Source organism: Contarinia nasturtii, unplaced genomic scaffold, assembly GCF_009176525.2.
Source record: "Contarinia nasturtii isolate CC-2019 unplaced genomic scaffold, AAFC_CNas_1.1 Cnas_scaffold_220, whole genome shotgun sequence".
In the NCBI taxonomy this organism is placed as follows: Eukaryota; Metazoa; Arthropoda; class Insecta; order Diptera; family Cecidomyiidae; genus Contarinia; species Contarinia nasturtii.
The window spans coordinates 3,322,198-3,343,459 of NW_022197577.1; the positions used below are offsets into that span (position 1 = coordinate 3,322,198).

The 21,262-nt window shown below is 33.7% G+C and overlaps 1 protein-coding gene across 1 annotated transcript; it reads left to right on the plus strand.

Moving 5' to 3' along the window:
• The first annotated feature begins 7,689 nt into the window (after window positions 1-7,689).
• On the plus strand, window positions 7,690-8,973 carry LOC116337191. Its single transcript, XM_031761572.1, has 2 exons — window positions 7,690-8,053; window positions 8,227-8,973. The coding sequence occupies exons 1-2, from the start codon at window positions 7,833-7,835 to the stop codon at window positions 8,789-8,791; spliced, it is 786 nt and encodes a 261-aa protein (XP_031617432.1). The 5' UTR covers window positions 7,690-7,832; the 3' UTR covers window positions 8,792-8,973.
• Window positions 8,974-21,262: the final 12,289 nt, after the last annotated feature.

Genomic DNA, 21,262 nt, shown 5'->3' on the forward strand with positions numbered 1-21,262 from the left:
AGTTATTGAAGCTGAGAACCAGACACACTTAACGGAAAAAGTATACACACACCTAACACAGCTGAACAAGCAATTTAATTTTGTTGATGTGCGAAAAATAAGAATAAAATAAACTCAAAAATAAACACCGAAGATCGTACATCAAATATTTATAGAAAATGAATTCCGAAAAAAATTGGTCGATTAAATATCTAAACTTTTTTTATATGCTATTTTATGCACGCAAAAATCAAGTAAGATGGAATTTCGAAAATCTACACAGCCATGATTAGCACGCATATGTTCAATGAAATCGATGAAATATCGATTTTTATTGATATCGAACTCATTTCATATAAGATAAATGAACTTTGTTCATATCCGGTGTAAAATACGTAGAATGATTCATCGACAAGTAGCAATTATACTCGCATAAATTATGTTATTAATAGTCGATTGAAATTGAGCGCAATATATTCATTTTCCTAGTAGTTTTTGATTTGCACAATGGTAAATCAATAAACTGATTGAAAATGCATTTAAATCGGCACCTTTCATTATATTCGGACCAATAATCGGGTGTATCCGTCCGAATTACGTTTTTTTTTATTCAAATGTCATAATCAATCAAACGGCACGTACAAATAATGATATAATTAAGATTAATATTCCGTGTTTGTATGAGACATCGCCAAATCACATTCAGAGTTATGGCATACAAAGTATGAAAATGACAAGAGAGTAAGAGAAGAAAAAAAATGATTGTTGAAGACAATGCAGAGAAATGTGAGCGCTTGGATTATTTCATTCACTATAATATGGAGTCTTAAGAGGTTAGTTGAATGAATAATAACATTGACGTCCGTTCGGTTTTAAGTAATAGCTGTGTACGCAGCATCATGTATCATGCAGAAAAAGCGATAATGTCATTCGCCTTTAATTCCAATAGCTCACGCATTGGCTTTCTTTTGAATGTTGTGGCACTTTTTTCTTCACTTCGTCTCATTTTGGGATTTTTTTTTATTTCAGAAATAAAATCTCTTTTGTTTGCGTACGTATGTTGGGCATTTGTGTAATCATTACTTTTGCTTTCAATTGAACTTTACATTAAAATATGTATATGTATTTCTTTCATTGGGTTTGTTACTTTCTTCATGTAAATCATTCAGCGCGTCCAAAGTAGTGAATTTCTCGGCGCTTGTTGTTTTTTTTCTTCTTCTTTCTTTCTCTGCTATGTGAAGTTCATCGAAGTGCTTTATATTTCGATAGACATACTCGCAATTCACGTACACTTCATACAAATGCGTGCTCAATAAACGCACAAAATATAACAAATGGCCAACAATAACATACAATAAAAAAAAATTCGATTAATTTATTTTTTATTTTTTTTTATTTCTCTCTTCATTTTGTGCCCTTTATCTGCCTAAGCATTCCACAGTAAAACTCAAAACTTACCTCACCAAAATCAGTAACAAGCTGAATGATGGCTATGCATTTAAATGGTGCCGACCAAAAAAACATACAGAACTCGCGCGAAAAATTACACGCATATTAACGCGTTTGCCCATTTCATTTGATCGATCATTCGCTCTCTTTTTCTCTCTAACATTCAACGGAGCTCAATCACGTTTAACAGGCAACACTTATGAATTGCACCGTAAAATTACATGTTTTTTTGTTATTTTCTATTGTAGATGTGTTATTTGAATCGAATCAATCATAGCGCCTGACGTTTTGTACAAAAGTGTACCCAAGATCTGGTCATTTTTTTATCTTTATCACTTACACTTTCGTCTTTGGTCGATGATCTGAATTTAAACAATGTCCGAATAGATGTAATTGAATTTGATAAGCGTCTAATATCGGAATCGCCAAATCACGCGGAATCAACAGCGATTTAACTGCATTTTAACATGAAACCATCATTTTTGGTTTGAGGTGAAAAATCGATAAAAAAAATGGTTTATGAGAGCTTACAAAGGAGGGACCATTGAAAAAAATCATCGCATTTTTGCGGCCAAAATTCCATTGTGATACCAAACGTGTCAATGACTTGCAATAACAAAAACATAATTTCAATTTATTTGTAATCATAAAATGTAATTTTCTCTACGGCTAATAAAGTGGCAAGCGCTAAAAAAAGGTGTAAATCGTCACTTTAAAGCCATTGAAGATACTTTGTATCATCAGAAGGATTTATTGATTAGAAAGTTAGAAATGAAAGAAATAGAACGCTTGTGGCACACGTTTCACGCCCACGCATTCCGATATGCCAACGCATTGTGAATACCATTTTCGAAAAAAAATATCAAAATGTAGAACCACATTGTCATCAATCCAAATGGGCTTTTTCCATCACCACAATCTCGATGACCATTCGAAAATCATGTTCACAGTGCAAGCACCACACAACAATGGACCCAAACCATTTTCAAACGCACGAACCAAATGATAATTTATGGAAATGCGGAATTGTGATAATTACAAAGCGATGCCTCTTTGACGTCATTTCAATTTCGAAATTGAAAGCAACACAATGTTTGGAGTCTGAGCGGTTCCACCATCCATTTTATTGTTGACTTAATGTGCGCGTGATACGAACAACACGGATAACTGTGTGTAATTCACCGAATTCGTGAATATTAACTAAGCAATCAACAACAAAACCATTGCACTCTGGGATTTTTCGTTTTGAAATGTGGCGCTATGCCTTTCATACAATTTTCTCGCTTATGAATGAAATCCGTGATTGTAACCTTTTAAATAAAATACTTTCATAGAATAAGTCATGACAGAGAAAAAACAAAATAAAATTTCCCGCACTTAAGCTTAACCTTGTCCACAAATTGGCGCGGAAATTCCAATTGGCAAGTTGGCATTTTCACAAAATTCATTTTTATTAGCGTTTAATCGAGCCTGAGCTCGATTCCGAATGAAAACAAAATGAAATTCAAATGTAATATAATTTCATAGTTGTTGATGCTTTGATACTATTATTTCAAATAGAAACGGCCGTCTTTCAAAGAAGAAGAAGAAAAGAAATTGAATTGTTGGCAAAACAAATTTAACACACGGATCATCGTTGGATCCCATACGCTCATGAGAGACAAGAGACAAAAAGTGTTTTGCAATCAATCGTGAATTTGACGCATTCACACATATCCGGTTCGGCTGTTCGAGGGCTGTATATAGTGTTTGTATGTGAAAAGGTGTGTTATTCGCATATATTTTGAATTTACCGCTATTACATTATTCACTCATTGCCTTTTCAGTACATAACTATAACGCACAATGCGCAAAACCACAGTCATTATTACTGTCTGGATGTTGAATTTCTATTACGCGATTTCATTTTCTCTTATTCTTCTTCATGTGAGAGACTACCTGAATTTTACCTTTTAGTCATAAAAAAATTTATACCCGCGAGTAGACAAATTCCGTTTGCTATTGTCGATTCGCTTTTCATGCGACCAAAACAAAAAAAAACTGCGTCGCCAATCATAAGCCTATGTTAAGCGAATTGAACTGAATGACCCGCCAAAAGTGAAACACATGAACGGAATTATTAAAAAAAAAAAATGAGAAACTGTACCTTATAATTTCAATTGTGTTGCACATTTTCTCTACATAGAGCAGCCGATAATTGTTTTTCAAAGAAACAATCGTTGTCTTGCTTTACATTTTGTCGTCGTATCGCATCGAAAATTACCAGTCTGCATCGAATTATATTTTAACATATATTGAATCTGTTGTAAAGTAACGATAATTCGCTTGATGTTAGTGTTAAACGGAAGAGTCAACAATTGAACCAAAAGTGTTTTATGATGCATAAACTTTCGTTTTTTTGGTAAATTTTTATCGCTTTAAGATTACATTGAACCGAGATTTTACGTACATGTTTTCTTTTAACGTACGTGCTATTCTAACCGTTATTTAAATCAAAGTTTGTGGTTTTTCGCCGGGTTCGCTTTATGCTTTTCAATATAAATTTTCAATATTCATATTGACACATTTCACTCTGGAAGTGCGAAAAAAAAGACAGACTCAACCATCCAATCTGATTTGACGTCTGTGTCGCGGCGTATCTTACATTTCTCTAGATTTATTGCACGTATATACAAAGTGACTGAATGATTGTAGCACAATTGTAATCTCTTTGCATTGTACTGAATGGTTTATGCCAACACATCGTGCGCACATCGTGCTGTTTATTGTACGAATAAGGAGATGAGAGAAAGTCGACTTATTGAGCAAGTAGACAAAGACTACATCGTGATCGAAACAAGTGAGCCGAAATTATTACCGCAGACTTGCATCGGGTGCGGTATTACGCAATGCAGAGGCGATGACGCACAAACGAACTCATTAAGGAAATCGGCTTTATTTATTTATTTTTCTTATAAAAATAAAATATATATATATCTACGATATAAATAACATATTATGCATGTGAAATCATGAATATTTTTTCCATAACATTCGAGAATGAGATCTAAAAATAGAAAGTAAATTCTTCATTTCCATAAATGTACATTATAATGTGTGTCTTTTTTTTCTCGAATTTTTTTCTTCTTTTATTTAAATTGGTCATTTTTACGCACTCAAATGCCGATCCGGATTGAAAAATTTAAATACTAAATAGCCATAGTGTATGCACATGCACGCACAACCCATCTTCTGCGAAACATGTCGTTAAAATGTTTGTTAGCGTACGGTGAGTATGCCATTGTGTCAATCCGTCTTGCTTGAACGATTACAACGAACGAGAGAAAAAAAGCACACAAACTCAACAATAACAAAGCAAACGAAATGAAACTTGAAACGACGAAAGAGAGAAGAGCGAAAAAAAGCGTATTTGGAATAAGTAGAAGAAAAGAAAAAGAATATGACCAATGGATATAGCCCTGACCTAAATAGAATTTCTCTCATTTAACTATCTTCTGTGGTTAAATTCAAACTGTGATAGGTGTCTATCGCTTTGTTTGTTTGGAATTGAGTACATATCTAGTTTATTTATTGGTTTGTTTTTCCGCGTTTTTCTTTTCTATTTTTGGACAAAAAAAATAAAATCTCTTTCACTGTGTGTGTGTGTGTGTGTGTGTGTGTGTGTGTCATTGAAAAGCAATAAAAAAATGAATGGGCAGCCAAGAACCAAAGAGTGTGAGAAAATGAGAAAATGCATTCGAAACTGGTTCTAATTTCAAGATGAATGCGCAGGCCAGATTGTTTTGCTGATGGTTTTATGTTTCTTTCATATTTTTTTTCTATTTCAAATGACGTCCAAAACCTTTCGACAGCGATAAAGTTAATTGGTATCGCGTTATAAATATATACATTGTGAAATGTATGAAGTAAAATTAAGTTCTTCTCCTTCTTCCTCGAAAATTGCTTTGCATCTATTATCTAGAGATTATTGGACTTCGATCATTACGAGATCTTATGAAATTAAAATTCAATGGCATCTATCAGAAACAGACAGTAAATTTATCACCCAAAAAAACAACAGAAAAAAAACTTTCACCTTAAGAGTTCTTTCCTGCCCATGAAATGTGATGAGAAAGTGTTCGGTGTGTGGTTTTTTTTGAAAATCATCGTTTTACGTAAAAAAGACACGAGGCGGGTTACCTATATTTATTATGAATATATGATTATAATATGGCAAGCGCATCGTCATGTATGCATGATCCATCGAAATGACTTGAATAACTTCTCGAAAAATATAATGTATAGCATTTCATTATGTAATACGATTGAGTGAATCATCATTATCGGGCGTTGTGAACGATATACCATGGGTCTTTAACCGTAAATACTTTTCAGATCTATTTCCGTTTGGTGTTGCAAAAAAAAGAAGCAAAACGACGCGCAATTAAGAACAAACGAAAAAAAACAGCACACAACCAATTCGCTGTGGTTATTCCGTTCGAAAAAATTTTTAGCAACAAAATATAAAGCAAACCATTCATCATGCATTTTCTCTCACCAAGTCTCTGTATATCTCTGTATCACGAATTTCCAGTTGTGTGATTTATGAATTTTTCTAACACACAAAATCCACATCAAAAATTCTTAATGATTAATGAAATTGTGCCGTTGCGTTTCATAAAGTGCACACTGCACACCATCATTGTGTGTAATCGGTTTTTATTTCATATACACATTGTTGTTGTGGAAAATGAATTCTATACTCGCAATCGAAATTGGTGCAGTTTACTGTTTTTTTTTTTGTTTGGTTCTGAATTGAGACCGAACACACGATCAAAATGGAATTGGCCAAATTAATAGGAGAGCTACCATTATTTGTGTGGTCCAACTTAGAAAAGTAAGGTCAATTTGGCCAGCATGTAATTACGCAGAAGCGTATACCGTTGTCTGGGCTCGTTTCATTTTAATTGTTTGCAAGCAATTCAATTCTTCTAATGAATATGTGTCGACATGTGATTAAAGTTTGCATGTTTATCATATGCGCTGAAGAAAAACAAAATGCCAACACAAAAACAAAAGAATCCATTTCGTTTTGTTTTTATCTAAACACTGCACCATATAAAAATGCCAGAAGATAAAAAAAACTGTAGTAATATTATAAAATAAAATTACTTTCTCGTTATTCTTCTTTTATTCGGTATTATAGTTTTTTGTTGTTTGCTGCTTATGCATTGGAAATTGTTCCGAAATGGGGAAAAATTATTGGGATTTGGCGCTGAGAGTGCAAAGATAAAAAGCAAAACAGAGATGAACACAAACGATGAAAAAAAATTAATATACAAATTGCTCGATGATGATTACATATGTTGAATTGAAATGCTTTGCCTTTTGTGCCATTAACATTCGTGGTGCAATGATGTACTGGGCTTAAACTTACGCACAATGCATGTATTAAATTGCGCTCGTGCCTTAAATGTGTATCATGACACGATTTTAAATGTTTATCTTTGCTTTTTTTTCGAACGTTCGTTCGATGGATTTTTAACGCGATTTTTACACACAATTGATTTGCCGAAGAGTTGTACGATTTAATATTTCGTCGGATATAATTGGCCTACGTATCTCGTCTATGGGCAAAGAAAGAGAGTTAATAAAATAGTTTCCGAATGAGTAACAGGTGTGTGACTCAATTCGCATCCAGTAATGGAATTGCCAAAGTAATCTATATGATACTTGTGAAGGAAAAAGAAGAAAAAAATACCAAGTACAATAACAATAATTTCTCAAAGGTGGTTTTTCGGTTTTGACTTAATGGCGTATGACTCGTTGATTTTGTCACCTTCGTTACATTATAATTTAAAGGAGAAATCCAATTGTTGTTTAATCTGTATGTTTGATTTTACTTTCTTTGTGTAATTAAATAAAGAAAATAGTAGCCGCAATCACACACAATAACTCTAACAACAACAACAACGAAAATCCAATGACATTGGGATTGAATCAGATTGGTGTGGCCAACGAACAAGCGCACGTGTACACACCGACCGATCGTCCACGGTTTACACAATTCGAATAAATTTGTTTGCACTGGCCTATGAATGTGAATACGATCGTGTCAACGTAAAAGCGGCAGCGACTGAAGAAATGGAAGATAGCGAAAGAAAGAACGAACGAAAGAAATGCTTGCTTGATGGAGAGATGGTATCATGGAGATGGTGTAGGCCCATTGATGGTATGAAAAATGAATCGTGCGTGATCAGTATAAAAGCCTCAGCAACACCGATCAGTGATCAGAGCATTTGCAAACGTTTAAACGTACAGTTTAACTGAAAATCACACCGTTAACATTTTAAAATCGCCGACCAAGTCGTGTACAATATCTATCTCAACAAAAAAGCAACATAAACAAAAAATCCAAAATCAAAATGAAAGTGTTTGTGGTATTATCAGCTGTTTTGGCTATCGCTTGCGCCGCTCCAGGTGCTAACAGTGTTAACGATGAATCATCATCGTTCCGTAAAATGTTTGCCAATTGTTTGGGAAGTGAAGATACAGTGACATGTTTATCAGTCAAAGGAATTACAGCTTTGAATCGTGCCGCTCGTAGTGCAAGCATCGAAATTTTGCCAGGAGTTTCTTTCAATAGGTAGCGAACAATTTGCTTTCAGAATAAACGACGCTTTAACATTTGTGTTGTCAAAAAAAAAAAAAAAAAAAAACTGAGAAAAAAAATTGTCATTCCATATTTTTTTTTGGTGTGCCTTTTCAAAAGTGTTTAATTTTGTTAATTGCTGAAAATTTTCTATTTCTTCTATTCAGAGATCCAACCGTTTCGGCTCGCAATGCTAAAGCAATTTCGGAAAATGAAATCGTCGACTCACTACCAGCTGAAGAATCGGAACGCAGTGGTCGTCTCTTCGATTTGGCCATGGATTCATTGTCGAACTTTGCTCAATCACATTCGTTGGAAGTGAAATTCCCAAAAGAGACCACACAACATGTTGCACGTGCCATCGAAGAAGGACGTGGTAAATTGAAGAAAGTTGCCGGACCATTGTTGTTGGCTTTTGGTGCAAAATTGATTGCTCTCGTTCCATTGTTCTTGGGTGGTTTGATTTTCTTGGCAATTAAGGCTTTGGTCGTCTCAAAGATTGCATTCATTTTGGCCGCTATTCTTGGTTTCCAAAAATTCGGTGCCGCTGGCAATGGCTTGCTCAGTAAAGTAACCAACGGTGTCAATGGATGGGGACAAGGTGCACAAACAAGTGGATGGTCATCGGGATCAGGTATTTCACAACAATACCCATATGCCAGAAACTATGAAAACGCACAAGATTTGGCCTACAATGCACACGCCGGCGAAATTCCAGCCGCTGAACAATAAACTGTATCGTTGACACACACACGCACAAAATTCCCATTTCATCGTTAGATCATAACAACCGTTTTTATTCACATACAAAAAACGATATGAAGCACGTTGTGAGTAACGAGAAATGGCGAACGAGGAAAAAAACAAAATCTAGTATTTATTTAGATAATCGAGAAAAAAAAAACTACAACAAATACTACAACGACATCAACAAGAAGAAAATACGCAGAAAATAGAATCAATTTTTTTTAGTTTCAAATCATGAAGTAGAAGAAGGTATCCAACTATATCCAAATATGAGGTAAAATACTAGCGTTGCATGTGGATCGCAGCACAACCGATATTTTGAGGTACTGTACATAAACAATCAATATTCGCCGATCCAACGATGCAACGCAAAAACAGTCAAATACCAAAATAATAGAGTTAATAATTTAATTGAATGCAGCTTAAAATGAGAACAAAACTTAATTGGTGTAAAAAAACACATTTACAACAATTCGAAGTAATTTTTCACAGAACTTTTTTTTTCTACAAAATTTGTATTGTTTTAACGTCATCTGAATCTTCTTTTTTTTTTCGTCTAAACAAAAATGTATTTTGAATCGATTATTGTTTTTTTTTACCATAAATTTATTTATTAATTTATTTTAATTATGTGTCATTAAATTATTCAATTATTATTTAAAACGAACCAATATAAAAAAGAGAAAGAAAAAACTAAAAAAATACGCATTTTCATTTAAATACAATTTTCTATACACTTTTCCTCGTCTAGACTGGCTTGAGTGTGGAAAAAAAAAAGGTTCAAGTCTTTGGAAGGAAAATTTTTTGTTGTATTCGGGGTCAGTTCAAGTAAAAGTTTGTTTAATACATTTGGTATTTACATGTCGGTCGACGCATTGTTGGTTTTCATTTGTATTTCTTTGAAATGGTTGGTTTTCATTGTTGTTGGGCGATTCTTCAAGAGAACGCGTGCACAAGTACGTGTATTCAAGATATAAAAGTTTAATGAAGAAAACCAAACTATTAAGCAATGTCCGAAATAAACAGTATAAGCGCAAACAATAGCAAATAAATAACATCGCACATCTTTTGTATGAAAAGTGATCAATGTTGTCTATGCACGACGTGTTGGCTTTTTTTAGGTCTTCAGGTTTTCGAAAAAAAAAAAAAAATAAATAAAACAAACCATTTGAGCGAGAGTAGCGATGAAAAAATCATCCGAGATATGAGCGAATATTGTAAAGTGTCAGAGAGAAAAAATTTAGATACGGTACTGAGCATACAATTGTGGCCACATGAGTCTATAATTGAGTTAACCGACATTTCTCAACGGTAACACACACGAACACACACAAAATGTGATCCAAAACAAACGAGAACAATGTTGAAGAATGCTTTTAATTCACCAAAAACTATGCTATTTATGGATAAAATGTTGAAAATGATGCGGCGCTTACACCACAATTACATCGGACATAATCATTCATTTAAAGTCGTCAATTTTCTCAGGCAGGTCCGGGAAATTTTTGCCGCATATGCCTGCTCATTCATCATTTCATTGCGGAGAATTCGTTGTTTTGTTTCACACACACATATATGTGTGTGTAGTGTGTACGCTTTTTTTCCCATTAGGAAAAGTAATTTTCGAATTGCTTTCGAATGGGCTGGCGCAAGAATACGAAACGGCATACATGCCAAGCCTTATTGTTGACTCACACTCGACTAACAATTAAAATGATAAACAACGGCATTGTGTACAATATTGGCCGCACAATGAATGAATACACACAGCTTGTGCATAAAAGTAATTTTATGGCAGCATAAGTAGAGTATCCGAAGTGATGCATAACAAGTGTAACGTGCATTTAATAAAGTCGCTGCTGCTTAAGAAACAAACAATAAACACATTGGTGGCTCGTTGTTACAGCGCCCGAAAGTTATCATTGAACGACTTTTCTAATACGTGCATTTCTTCGTCGTATGAATTTGAGTCACTGCATGGAATAATGGAATGCATGAAGACAAAAATGAAAAGAGATAGAAAAAAAACGCAATTTCAAACGCAAACCTAACTGCACATACAAACATCAAGTTCGTCACACTGTCTTTGCACCAATAATAACAAGTTGAAATGACATTGAATGTCTGCCGTGGTGGTGCTCATCGCATTGCTTTGCATCGACCATTGTGTCGATTTAAATGCCTTTTATGTAAATAACAGAGTCAGATGCAAAACACGTGACAGACTTTAGCAATTGAATACTGTCTGCAACCACTATCGGTGCACGGTAGTTCAATCAATCCAAATGTTTCATGTGCGAGCGATTTCTGGCTGACACATATATTTGTCTATTGCAAAATTTCAGCACACTATTTTTTTATGCGTGTGCTGGAAATTCTAATCGCATGACAACATTCTAGCCATTGTTTACTTTTATTCAACAAAAATATTGTCGCTATCTTCAAATCCATTCTTCTTCATCGCCGTTTTTTCTTGCAAAACGTAAATTTCTTTTCATTTCTTGTCTGCCAATTTTTTTTATACTTTTTTTTTCGTTCGATTTGCACTAGAGCCCAACAACAGCTTGACTAGTATTGCACGTTTTATTGTATTGTGTTCGTGGAATACTAAAAATCTGATTCAAAAGACAATTAGTTCGCTAATTGGATCACTCATTTTTTTCAATGCTTTGACGCTTTTCGATTCCGGAATATGGAACTCGAAGAAAAACGCGCGTGTTCAATAGCTTAAAGTTCTAATCCCAAACACTCAGGTATATTTTAATGAAACCGAAATCGAATAGGTTTCTAGGTCACAACGTACGTAAACATGTCATCCAACCACGCTTTTATGCAATTTAAAAGAAAGCCACCATTTAAATCAGTCAACTCAAATAGCTTGAAACTTGTTTGGATTTTGGATTTTCTTCTTTTATATTTGGTCGTTAAATTTACATTTTAATGCTATGTTACGTGTATGTATTTAAATTAATCGGAAGCTGAGAGCTTGAGATGAATCGAATCGGATTCAATTTGGGCATGACCGTTTTTCAATTTCCGTAGCATTTGAAACGGTCACACGTGTATGGGTATTATCTGATGTGTCACGTGTATATATGAGCTCATATGAGCTGTTCTAATGATGTAAATGCATTTTGGTATTTATAGCCATTTGGATTTGGTTACATTCGGTTAAATTCGTTTGATATCGAGTTTTGAGATTTGAACTCTCACGGCCTTTCCATATCTCCCGATATACATGAGTAATGTAATTAAAAAAATTCAAATCAATGCCAGATAATGGATTTGGGATGTCAAAGAAAATACAACGGCCCATGAGCCACACTAATTTATGAGAAACAAAACAAAAAATTATACGAAAAGTTGAATTTGTAGAATTTGATAGTCAATATACAAAACGACAACGCACAATTAAAGAGAAATTTGTGCGAATGAGCCAACAAGCCCGAAAAAAGTACACACACCAAATGTGTGTGTGTGTCGATTTTCATGATTATGTCCCGTCATTTTGTGCACATTCACGATTTTTTCTGTAGTTTTTGCTTGTACTTTACGATTTCGTCTCAATTGACTGAATAAGTTACTCTTATAAACAAACAAAACTGTTGTTGGAATCATAGCTGGCTTTGTGCGTTGCCAATAAATAAAACAACCGCCACTTATCTTCTCAGAACTTTCTTTTTCAGTTGCATTGTGTGTGTTGGCATTGGGCGACAATAACGCACGACTCGCGTAACTAATGAACTGTTTTGTTCCATGAATCGGCATTTAATTTTACTGGTGTGTACACTTTTTTATTTCTTCTTTACTTTATCGAGGCATTTGCAATAGAGTTCTCTTCAGTTGTGCATAGTTTTTGGTTTTGTTGACAGCCATCCGTCAATACACCATTTCGATTTGACGCATCCACTTTGCGGTATTTTGAATATATTTGTTTACCGATCCATTGTTTTAAACCACAAAAAAAAAAGAACTCAGCAGCAAAATACAAAAAAAGAAGACCAAAATATATTTTCAATTTCCAAAGCGCGAGATGATATTCATTGCTTTTTATTTCTTTCTTGTGTTAATGTGAGTCTTGAAAATGAAAATGAGTAAACTTTCGCACCTCAAAGAGTAATTGACTTTTGCGTTTGATTGGGTTTTCAAAACTTCGGTTTTGAATTGCTTTGAAACGATGAAAAACTAAAAACAAACGATTCATCACTTTTCAATTTCAGTTTGGGTAAGCTGAATAACAATCGAACGAAATGAGATGAGATTGAAAGTCTAATGATGGTTTGATTAAAAGAATTGGCAGCGACTTGATTTAGGATCTCATTCATTTGATCAAACAAAACTTTTTTGTCGTTTCTTTCTTTCTATCGTTCAATGAAAAACCTATCGACGTCAAAAATCCACTTCAGTATATACGATCGATCAAGAAAACAAGAGCATCACAAATAGAACAACAAGTGTGAAAAAGACGAAGAAGAGAGCAGAAAAAAAATACAACAAAATACAAATATTTTGCAATTGATCAAAGTAAAAGTTTTGCGTGTACCAATTTACACGTATCGAATACAGATCGAAATGAAACATCGCTATGCAATTGAGAGCAACAAACAAAATGGAAGAAACCGTCTTTTTTTGGGGCGGAATATATGCTACATATGTAAATTCAATCGGGCGAACAACAAAAATAGACGGCTCGATATTTAGGTAATGTTGACACTAGATATAACATCGAATTTTAACAAGTGCTCGCTGAATGTGCGTGCACATTTGTGCTCATACATTTACGAAATTTCATGAGATCATTCATTTGTCTTGACACCTTCGGAGCGCGTTTTAGGCTGCGCATCAAGTTTCACTTTAAGTCAATTTTACATTATATATTGCCGTCATTTAGTTTTGTTGCCGATAAATTTTTTTCTGCGCCCATTACTTCTTCCGGATTGACATACCGCGATTTATGTTTATCATGGGAAAGTTCGCGCAAATAGTAGCACATACCAAATGGAATTTTTGCGTCATCACAAGTACACACCTTAACGATTCGTATGTTAAAAAAAATAATGCACATTCCTACAACAATTGAATAGAAAATGAAATTTGGGTTGGTTGCATTTCATCTAAAAGCGATAATGACCCAAGCACGACCAACAAATGTTCCTCGAAAAAAAAAGTGAAAACTTTCTTTGTTACATCATTAGAATGTCCAAATGTGTGGCGGTCAATAAATGCGTTCATCGATTTGAGAAATTTTTTTGTTAATTAATTATCGTATGATTTCATAATTTACATAATCATATGTCGGTGACCACGAACTATGGAGAGATATCAATTTGAATAAAGTAAATAATAAAAATATTTCACATATCTTCAGGCGTCGCACACACGATATAACTTTTTCAAACGAAAGTTTTGGCCGGCATACATTCAGGCGAATTAAACAAAAAAAATTCCAAGAAAATTTATTTCGAATTTGAAAGTCGCCAATTGCGTTTCGCCTGAGAAAGTTCGAAACCATCATTCAAACTTTAAGTTTGAATAACATGTGGAAAACTTCGAAATTGTTACTAGTATCGAAACTACAGCAAATGGTAATTTTTTTTTTAAATTGGGTCTTGAACTGAAGTAGATTATGTAATTCCGACAATGGAAAAAAAGTCCGAAAATTCGAACTGAATAATTGAAGCATTTGTAATTACAAGAGACTTTTAAATGTTCATTGATTTAAATGGAAATGGACTATATATAGCGTAGTTAATAGCATGTAGTCGTGTGTACTGAATAATTGGCCTTGTTTCGTAGTAATCGTAATTCTTTTTGTTTCGACTTTAGTTCTTCTCACAATTACATAGAGTCGTCCACATTTGACTTCATTTGTGAGTTTTGATTGCAAATCAAAAGAAACGTTGAATTATTACTGCCGAATGGTACGACAAGTAATTTGCCAGTCTTTGTGATGTTACTTGTCGATGAGAATTTTTTCTATGAAATTACCAGTCATTCTTCAGAGAAATTATTCGGACAAGCATATGTTTTGAATTCTGAACAAAACGAGTATGATAAATTTAAATAAACGTGAAGGATACAAAAATGGATTAGATGGATCGATTATCAAGAACCAAACAACTTAATTGCGAGAGTCGAGCGCTATCCATATAAATACATTGTGACGTCACACATCTTACACAGAAACGACATCTTTGTAAAACCGACTAACTACAATGTAAAAGTATAGCGAGAGGGGAAGGGAGTAAATAAAAAGGGGAAACAGATACGTTTGATTTACATTGTAGTTAGTCGGTTATTAATAGATGGCGTTTATATAGTGTGCCCTTATTGCGCTTGACTCTCGCTTAATTGCTTCACTTCAAATAGAAAATCGTGTAATTATCATCCTTAATCTGTCAATTGGAATGGAAGCAATACGATAAACCAAATATAATATCAAAGAAAATAGCGATTGCTCAAATCAACCGCAGCTGAATATCCCTGTCAGAGCACATAAATCCATCGCATTCAATTTCCGTAAAAATATTTGAATTGGATTTGTCACAACGTGTCATCATACAAGGATGTGAATAGTCTAGAAGAAAAATAGTCACTGCAAATATCATCGAAAGCGTCAACAGAGCGCCATCTATATAATTGGTTCGGATGTTAAATTTCTTTCTGGGTAGAAGAAGAAAAGGAGCCAAATTCGTTTTGAATTACCCATCGTAACCATTGGACCCAATTCCCCTGAGATGGTGCTCGTTTGAATAGTTTTGAATATTGTCGCCGCCCTTCGATTTAATTAAATGTACTATCTCAAACCGCAAATCATTCGATACACAAACTTATCCGATGCATCAGAATGTGAATTGTAATTGTGATGCGAGTAAATCAAAGAATTGAATGTCATTCGCTATAATTAATTTATGAATACAATCACACATGGTCGCACATAAAATCAATAAACATGCGGTTCGATTTGAAGTGATGGAAAGCATTCAGTTTGTGTTAAGGAATTCATATATGAAACGAGGCTGCATTCTAAAAATCGACTAAATATTCAAGGAGTCACATCAATTATTCAATTCCATTGTTTGTTAGTCTCAAGTTTTGTCCACTCTCTTTCACAAACATGGTCACTTGCATTATTTAATGCAGTTTACTTCAACTTTTTCTTGATAAAACAGTCATATTTTGTCTTTGTCTTTTATAAATATGCCACAAACTATATTTGTGATGACATCATTCGATACATTCAAAATCGCACAACTCATGAACAGTAGAACTCTTTATTGAGATCAACCAATTTATTTCATTTTCATTCCTTTTTCTTCCTTTCATTCGCTAGAAAGTTTCGAAAGTGCATTGGACACATTCATCACATTGTTTGTGCAATGAGAGATTTTATTGGCAAATATTTGCCCACAATCGTTTGATTTATGAATTTTAGAATTCTTAGACATTTCATTTTTATCGAAATGTTCATCTTGCAACGCATTTTAGATTTCTACGTTTCTCTTCCTCTCTATCCGACGAGTCTGTCGTTAGTCAGCAAAGAATAACAAATAAAGCATTTTATAAATATAAATCAGTTTGAGCTGTATGTTTAATATGGTACATAGACAAAACCAAACGAATTGCGGTTAATTAGCATGTGAATATGAAATCTTCACTTTTTACATTTTACAGATCCCAATTAATACTAAACGCATTCTCGGCCCCAATGGAATATAATTATTGTAACTAAATTGAATCGGCGAGAAAATTTATGCAGTCAGATAAATGCATAAGTCAAAACAATTACGTCTTGGTAATCTGAGAAATTTACTTACTCAATGCAATGAAAAGAATGCTCATTTTAGCTTGATATCTGAACTTGGTAATGTACAATTTTATTTAAATAGCGAAACGTTTTAATCGAAAAAGTACTAAATGACTCTCACTGGCTCACGAGAGAGTCATCGATGTATCTAACCAAATTCTGTCATTACTCCTGAAATTATTTGTGGTTGAATCAAGCAGTCTTGCCACAAGTGCAACTAATGCATTCATGAGCGACAACAAAACTTTGAATCGAAAACTGTACCGCAAACCTATGTGCACACACACATACACGCAAACACGATAATTTTCAATACAAAATATTCAATTGCTGTTAATTAACAAAATTTATGGTGCTAGTGAATCAGTCCCAAGTCAGTATAATACGCTTTTCGAAGAGTGTACACGCTCTTCTCACACTCTTCGTATAGTTTTATTCGACTCCCTTCTCACACTCTTCTCACACTCTTCTCACACTTTTGCATGAAACACGTTTATTGCTCCGTAGCTTCAATTTTTTTCTCTAAAAAATTTTCTTTTTTTTCCTTTATAATAAATTTTTCCACTGATGGATAGTTTTTGATTTTGTTTATTTTTGACATTTTGAAAAAAATGAACGTATACAAAAAAAATGAATTTGTAGTTCTGTTGTATTTTGACACAGCTGACGAATGCTATAAACGTCAAAAACGTTCAAATATCAAAATACAAACATTACTTCCACTAGAATGCAGTGACAGCACTGATAGCATTACCAATACCATTACACACTCTCTTCTCACTCAATATACGTGTTTTATGCAAAAGTGTGAGAGGAGAGTGAGAAGAGTGTGAGAAGGGAGTCGAATAAAACTATACGAAGAGTGTGAGAAGAGCGTGTACACTCTTCGAAAAGCGTATTATACTGACTTGGGGTTTAACATTGTTCATACAGCGTTGGTAATAATAATCAGTTTTCGCATCCTTTTAGTTGTTTTTTGTTTTCGAATTTCTAATCGAACATTGGCCTTAGCCGGAAACGAATAATCATATTGACTCGCCAATAAACGTTTATTACGAATAAGATACGATTTCTCCTACTAAACATCAACTCATCAATCAGTCACCACGACTTTGTTGATAAGAAATAATTATAATAACCAAAGATATCATTCCCTTGTGGAAAATTACTGACTGACTAAACAGTTGACTGACTGAACATTTTTGGCTTAAGCCAACTGAGATTGAAGTTATTTTAAGTTGATTTGACTGATTTTTCAATCAATCCTAGTAGAGAAAAATATAACTTCATTCAACTTCAATCGCAGTTGACTATAGAGAAAAAGTCAGTAACCTTTTTTCCAGTTTCCACACGGGTTTGCATTGAACAAAAATTCCATGATAAACATCATCTAATTCATTTAATTCATTCAGATAAACATGATAAGTAAATTCTCCGAATTAGATTTCAACAATTCTGGTAAAAAACCACAAAATTCAGTCTGAATTTCTAAATTTTTCATCCGAAATTCGTCAAAAATAAAACAATGCGGGATTCATTGGAAATTCCCCAAATTAACTCGATTTTCAAAAATGTATTAATCACAAACCCAGAATGTCAAACACTCAAAGTTGCGGAGAATTCCAATCATTATAGAAAAGTTATCATTTATCGTTGATAATTCAATCTCTTGGGGAATTTCAATAAAGATTATTTAGAAGAAAGAAATTTCTCGAGACAATAAAATAATAATACGTTCAAGTACGTTGAAAAAAAAAATATTTATTTCCGACTTCTGTTTTGTCGTTTGTCATTTAATTCCATCATAACAGCAAAAATGTTTACTGATAATATAGCTAATTACAGGCCAAAACCTTAATGAGTTTCATTTCAAATCGAAAATAACAAGCGCTGATGTGACGCAAATGTAAAAATTTATTGCAAAACGAATTCTCTCGATACATAATGTACTACATACACATTCAAATATTAGCTATTTATTTTTAGCACATATTCCACATTCCACATATATGTGTGTGTTTTTGCCATTTACTTTTATCGATTCGATTTAATTATCGATTATTATTAGCTGAGAGAAAACAGCAACTTCGCGTACGTATCCTCCACTCTTTCATTTCGCTGATGGAATTTAAGATTGAAGTGTGGCAAGTGCAAAGGTTTTGTTCATTTGCCATTATCCTTAGCTCGGTGAAGTCGTTAATCATATATTTGCTTGGGCGGAAATGTTATGCCATTTAACGTAGAAACGTGTCATTTCTATCATATTTGAATCATATTCCGATATCACTCAACAAACAAATATAAATAGATGTAATAAACGAAATGATACGTTCCCCGTTTAATTACAATTTGCTCACGAAAATTGTTAAATCCTTTAAGAAGCAAGGTTTTTACGTTGCCCATAAAATCGATTTTCGTTCTGTTCAATGCATATTGGCCAATAGATTTTGAATATGAAAAAATCCTTCATACATTTTTTTTGTGACCCGTTTATCCTTGACGGTATTTACATATATCAGATAATAAAAATAATGGCCGTAAAAATTTACAAACAACAAAAAACAATAATAATCCGTATGGGCGTAAAATTAAAAAAGGTCACACGAAAATACCATTAAAATAAAATTACACGTGTGTCGTTTGCAAATGTGTGTGTAAATGTTTTGATAGTCGAAAAGAAAATGTGTGTCTTTTTTTATTTTCTTTTTACAAAGCACACGAAGCGCAAACGTGTTAAACAGCGTCAAGTAATTTTAATGTGATGTAAATAATTTATATTACATGTGCGTATTAAGATCAGTTCAAGGCTTCACAAATGGGATAAATATCGAATCGATTATTTTAATAACTTTTTTTTCTCTTGACTACATTTAATTAAATGGAATTTTTTTTTGTTAAATGGAATTATCCATGCTCTATTTTTCCATACTTGCTTTTGGTCATTCCGTTGAGAATAAAAATCATTTCTCATTCGATTAACAATATGAATCGTTAAAATAATGCAATAATTGTCCATATTGGTTCATTTCTCTTTCGATGGTTTGTGTCACCGAAAAAATTTATCGTCAATGTTTTTGAAACAAGTAATAAAACAGCAGGCGCATTCTTGGAGCATTTCCTAATTAAATTACGATTGGATTCGTTCGTACCACGCCGTCGTCTGCATGAAATACATTGTATGTTCTTCTTATATAGCGTGATGAAGCGAAAATGAAATGAATCGCTCCAAATTAATCGGACTATGTAATCGATAAGCTATAAAATGAAAATGGTAAAATATCGGGTTCTGGGTGAAAATGCCATGTATAAGAAATTTTTCTTGTTAATGTCTATCTGGTTTGTTATTTCCGTGTGTAAAACGGAGGCAAGAGATTGTCAATGTTTGTTAGTTTTTCGCAATAAAACCTTGCCAAACATTACAACTTCATAGCGAAAAAAAAGAAAGTTTGTTAAGCTTGTAAGCATATTTATCGAAAAATTTCTTTCCGGTTTTTCGTTGGTCGGCAAGTTTACATGTTTTTCAAGAGGAAAATGGTTTTAACGATGGTGAAGAAGAAACCCATTACAAACATGCATGTCTTTGGAATGGTTGTTTTTTTTTTTCGTCTTCTTTGTTGGTTTGTCTTCGTTATCCTTTTACATGTTCCACCGCTCACAGTCGGTCCATTGTGATTCGGTACAATATTTTATTCGAGAAAATATGTGCATGTATATCGGCAGTCGTTGAACGTTAAGACAGTATAAAAGTAATAGGAAAACAGTCAAAGAATGAACAAAAGTAGTAAAAAAAGCAGCGATGAGATAGGGCGCATGCGTGAAATCGCATGACGTCGACCTCTCCGGGTCACACAACATACAAATGCTGCAAACACACACACACACACACACACATACACTAACTATCGTACCAAGTTAACTCAAAGGCATCGAAAAAATCGATATTATTCGTCAAAATACAAATTTTCTACAATGCGGTTGTGTTTTTGTACATTTTGATCCGAGCATTATGTGTATAAATATATACACACATCTGGACTTTAATTTTTCCGTCTTTTTGCGTTTCTGTTGCTGTCATAAAGAAAACTTTACGGACAATTCGAACACCGAAGATAGATGGATGGAAATATTTTATACATTAATATATCGCAGTTTTTTTATACCCTGCGCTATGACGTGGCATTTTTTTTGGATCAATATGAGACATTATTTGACAATTTTTCAATTTCGCAGCAGATAAAAACTTTTTCAACTTCAAACATAAAATCATACAATCAGACTTTGAAATGAAGAATTTGTATTCAGAATATCCGTATTTCACACCATTCATGATTTCAGATAAGATTTTTACAGGGATCGAAAGAAAAATTCTAGTTACATGTTTCGATTTATGCCCATAATTTCCCATTAGAAATTATCCAAAAGACCATTTCCATAAATATTCGGTAGCATCCAGAATATTCTCGATTTGGGCGGCTTGATGAAGTGAAAACAGATAACTGATTATTATTTCCGATTCTGAATCGTGTAGATCGACTTTTGGATGGATAATAATGATGATATTGATTGATAGATATTAGTTTTCATTTGCCGACGTTTTACGCGCTATGCAATCTCAACGCTTAATGGCCATTATTGGAATAAAGTGCTCT